Source organism: Hylobates moloch, unplaced genomic scaffold (genome assembly GCF_009828535.3).
Source record: "Hylobates moloch isolate HMO894 unplaced genomic scaffold, HMol_V3 SCAFFOLD_20, whole genome shotgun sequence".
Lineage (NCBI taxonomy): Eukaryota > Metazoa > Chordata > Mammalia > Primates > Hylobatidae > Hylobates > Hylobates moloch.
In genome coordinates, this window is record NW_026652295.1 from 29,541,764 (window position 1) to 29,546,645 (window position 4,882).

Sequence of the window (4,882 nt, forward strand, 5' to 3'; positions counted from 1 at the left end):
AAATCAGCTGCCTTCTAAGAGAGGAACAGTTCCTGGCCCACCTGCAATTTCACACTCCTCTTTGAGTTAGAAGGACACTGGGAAAGAGAGAGGCCCCACAAATGGTGAGAGACATCTCTGAATGAAGATGGGAACCAACAATGATCTTCTAAAGAGTGGGCGAGGCAGGGATGAGGGTCAGAGAAGAAGGAAAAGATGTGGGTATTCTCATTCAGGCCTGACCTCACCACAAGTGGACTAATTTTGTGCAGTGATATGGCTTGGCTGTGTCCCCACCCAAATCTCAACTTGAATTGTAGCTCCCACAATTCCTGTCATGTTGTGGGAGGGACTCAGGGGGAGGTAATTGAATCATGGGCGCCAATCTTTCTCTTGCTATTCTCATGACTGTCAATAAGTCTCATGAGATCTGATGGGTTTATCAGGGGTTTCCACTTTTGCTTCTTTCTCATTTTCTCTTGCTGCCACCATGTAAGAAGTGCCTTTTGTCTCCCTCCGTGATTCTGAGGCCTCCCCAGCCATGTAGAACTGTAAGTCCAATTAAACCTCTTTTTCTTCCCAGTCTTGGGTATTTCTTTATCAGCAGCGTGAAAACAGACTAATACATGCAGTAAGTGAGAAAGCTCACTGGGGTGAGGGCACTCGAGTAGGGGGAGCAAAGAGAGAGATCCGTGGGCTGGAGAGAAGCCAAGGAAGAGGATTTGGGTGGATGATTGAGCAAACAGCGAGGTTTTAAGAGAGAGAGAGATTGGGTGTTTATAGCCCCCTCATGAGTGTTCCTCTCCTTCTGTTGGAGGACCTTCTCTTGGTCCTTACCAAATGTCCTCTACCCTCTGACACCCAGCTCTCCTCTTGCCAAGCATCATCCCCCAGGCAGGCCTGGCCTATGCCCTCCTTGGTCATCCTGACTTTACTGTGGCCACCTGTGGGAAGGAAGGCCGAGGCCCTCCCTGAGCACTGAAACACTGAGTGGAGGATGGTTTTCAACTAGGCTCCGCATCAGAAAGCAGTGCACTCACGCTGACAGGCTTGATCCCCTGTGGCTGCTCGACTCTGGGCTCTGGTCCAAAGCTGAGAGCCCCCCTTCCCCTTGTGACAGCCTCTTCTGCCCTGCCTGGCCACTCCTTTGAGTGACAGGGGGTAATTGGGAAGCTGCTCCTCCCTCCAGGAAGGAAGACCCAGAGCTCTGGCTTCCCTTGGCAAAGCACATATAAACCCACAGCCACTGTGGGTGGAAGGAGAAGGGCAGGGTGGAAAAAGTTTGACAGGAGGGAGGAAAAGGTTTCCTGGCTAGCACCGTGTGGATTCTCTTGAGATGAGAAGAAAATGCCCAGCTATGTCCCCCTTCTGCTGCTCCTGCTTCTCCTGAGGTGTTCAGAACAGGGTGGGGGAGTTAATTTTGGTGAGAAGGATGCAAAAGTCCCCAGGGCCTGGAGAGATGGAGTCAGGGTCCCTGGAGAAGGAACCTCTTGGGATCAGACAGGGCCAGTCCTGAGCGAAGGTACGGAATAGGTGAGTGAACCTCGGGAACCCTGGACCCTGCTATCTACCCTCAATCACCTGCCACAGGGAAGCAGGGACCCCAGCATTTTTCTCATATCCCCTTTTAAGGGAAATGCTCTGCTTTTGATTTTGTGCATTTTATTTAAGTTTCTTTGTTTCAACTTTCCTTGAGAAATGAAAGATTTGGCACTCCTATAATCCCAGCACTTTGGGAGGCTGAGAAGGAGTGGGATCCCTTGAGCCCAGGAGTTTGAGACAAGCCTGGGCGACATAGTGAGACACCATCTCTACAAAAACCAAAAAAAACAGCCAGGCATGGTAGCCCATGCCTGTAGTCTAATCTACTCGGGAGGCTGAGGTGGGAGGATCACTTGAGGCCAGGAGGTCAAGCCTGCATTGAACCATGATTGTGCTACTGAACTCTAGCCTGAATCACAGAACAAGACCCTGTGTCCAAAAAAAAAGAAAGAAAGAAAAAGAGAAAGAAAAGAAAGAAACGGTCAGGTGCAGTGGCTCATGCCTGTAATCTTAGCACTTTGGGAGGCTGAGGTGGGTGGGTCATCTGAGGTCAGGTGTTTGAGACCAGCCTGGCGAGCATGGTGAAACCCAGTCTCTAGTAAAAATACAAAAATTAGCCAGGTCTGGTGGTGCACGCCTGTAATCCCAACTACTTGAGAAGCTGAGGCAGGAGAATCGCTTGAACCCGGGAGGTGGAGGTTGCAGTAAGTGGCGATCACGCTATTGCACTCCAGCCTGGATGACAGAGGGAGACTCCGTCTCAAGAAAAAAAAAAAAAGAGAGAGAGAGGGAAAGGAAGGAAGGAAGGAACAAAGGAAGGAAGGAAGGAAGGAAGATTTGAACTCTATTAGAAAAATGTGGAGCATCAGCAGTAGGGAGGGATGACTAGATTTGGGCAGAGTCCCAAAACTTCAAAATTTATGCCATGTAAGCTATATGTATTCCTAAGAATAAGAATACTCCCAAGTCCTGAAGGCTGCCTGTGGCAGTGAGGGCTGGAGACAAAGAGGACTCATCTCTTCTTTGTACTTATACCTGACTCAGTGTTGCGATCACACCCACACCCCTCATGACTCCTCCCCTAAACCTGCCCCCATACCACCTTGAATCTTCCCTGCCTCCAAGCCTACCATGTTAACCCCAGATCTGACCTATCACATTAGCCCCAGATCTGACCCAGAAGCTGTCTCATTCTTTTTTTTTTTTTCTTTTTTGAGATGGAGCACCCGGCCAGCTGTCTCATTTTAAATCATACACCAAGCATGACCTGAGTGTAATCTCTAACATGAATCACAGCTTCTGCCTCATTGGTTTCCCAGAACCCCAGGCACAACTGGATGAGAGGAGACACCTATGAACATGGAGCCAGATACCCCAATTGCTGAAACACCAGTTCAGAGAGGAGTGAGCTCAAGAAAGAGTCAGGTTTAGTGTCCCATGGAAAGAGACCAGACCTGGAAAAGACAGAGTCAAAGCTGGGTGAGGAGGCCTTCGAAGGGCGTGGCTCAGCAAAGATAATCCATATTGTAGTGCAAGAGTATTCTTTGTGGAATATGTTTTACCGGAATTAAACCAAAAATGTCAAATGATCCCTAACTCGAATAAATCTCACCACATTACCTGGGGAGATGTGTCATTTAGATGTGAGGATAGTTATGAAAATACTGAGCAGAGCAGATGAGGATAGGCCATCAACAATTCACATTAAATGAGGTTACTTTTTAGTAGGACTAAGCCAAAGCATTTCCACTAAGCACCCAGAGACCAGCCTTAAAGACTCAAGAATAAGAGAAAATGATATAACTGCAGATGGAAGGACCACTGAGGATCACATCACTGCAGACCCAGGGACCACTGAGGACTCTGTCACTGCAGACCCAGGGACCACCGAGGACTCTGTCACTGCAGACCCAGGGACCACTGAGGACAACATGACTGCGGACCCAAGGACCACCGAGGGCTCTGTCACTGCAGACCCAGCGACCACCAAGGACTATGTGAGTGCAGACCTAGGGACCACCAAGGATTCCGTCACTGCAGACCCAGGGACCACCAAGGACTATGTCACTGCAAACCCGGGGACCACCAAACACTCCATCACTGCAGACACAGGGACCACCGAGAACTTTGTCACTGCAGACCCAGGGACCACCAATGACTCTATCACTGCAGACTCAGGGACTACAGAGGACTCCGTCACTGCAGACCCAGGGACCACCAAACACTCCGTCACTGCAGACCCAGGGACCACCGAGGACACTGTGACTGTAGACCCAGGGATCACTGAGGACTCCATCACTGCAGACCCAGGGACCACCTAGGACTCCGTCACTGCAGACCCAGGGACCACAGAAGATGAAACCACTAAACATGGTGACACTCACCTTCTGTGAACTACTTCAGTCACAGCAGTGAAACCCACCAGGCTCTTGATACCCATGGGAATTATCCTCATATCCCTGGCTGCAACCACAGTCACTGTTGTGCTCTTTGTTGGACTGGGCTTCATTGTGGTGAGTATTTGGTCTGGGAATATTCAGGGCATCAGGGGAACGAGGCCAGCTGAGGATAAGCGGTGGGCATGGAGAGCTGAGGTACAGAGGCCCAAGAAATCGTCAGGCGTGAGGAAGCCTACATAGAGAGAGCTCTGCAAAGACTCCCGGAAAGACAGAGGTGGAGAGAAAGGAAAAGAGCACCTGGCACAAAAGATGCAGAAAGCACTGGGGACAGAGGAAGCTATGAAAGACAGGAAGGAGAGAAAGGGAAGAGAGGCTGAGAGTGAGAAACGTAAGAACACAAACATAGTAAGACACAGCGGGAGTCAGGGCAAAGCATGAACCGTTAGGTACAGATGCATGTAAAAGAGGAAATTTTCCTAAGAAGACAAGGAACCGGGGACCAGAGGAGTGGATGAATTAGAAACATTCTGGGTGGTCCACTCATATCGGAAATTACATATTCTTGTGTTAATTACTACCTACTCTAAAGTTCTGCAGAAGATTTTTTTTAAACCAAAATTGAGTGGGTTTTTATGAGCCACCACTACTCTATACCAAAGAGACAGTTTGTACCAGCTCTCAAAGAGGAGCTCTGAGTATTTTTCTGTCTCTGAGGGTCCCTGTTGTTTCTACAAGAGGAGACAAAAGAATTCCATACCAGCCCTGCATGTTTCATCTCACCGAACTCGCAGCTGGAATCATCCCAAAAGCAGCAGCAGGGGAATTCCCACAGGGAGTGGCCCAAACCCTCCAGAGATGGGGCCAATTGGGATTCCAAAGAAAGAAGCCCAGATGTCAGGGTGATCAATTCAAAGTATTTATTAGGGGAACTTACAGAGGACTGCAGCAATCCTCCCTGCCGA

At 49.3% G+C, this 4,882-nt stretch overlaps 1 protein-coding gene across 1 annotated transcript; it reads left to right on the forward strand.

Moving 5' to 3' along the window:
* Positions 1–1,326: 1,326 nt before the first annotated feature.
* Positions 1,327–3,914, forward strand: LOC116460095 (protein PBMUCL2-like). Its single transcript, XM_032140985.1, is given in 4 exon segments — positions 1,327–1,474; positions 1,477–1,512; positions 3,247–3,584; positions 3,645–3,914. Coding segments are annotated over 4 exon segments (792 nt in total).
* Positions 3,915–4,882: the final 968 nt, after the last annotated feature.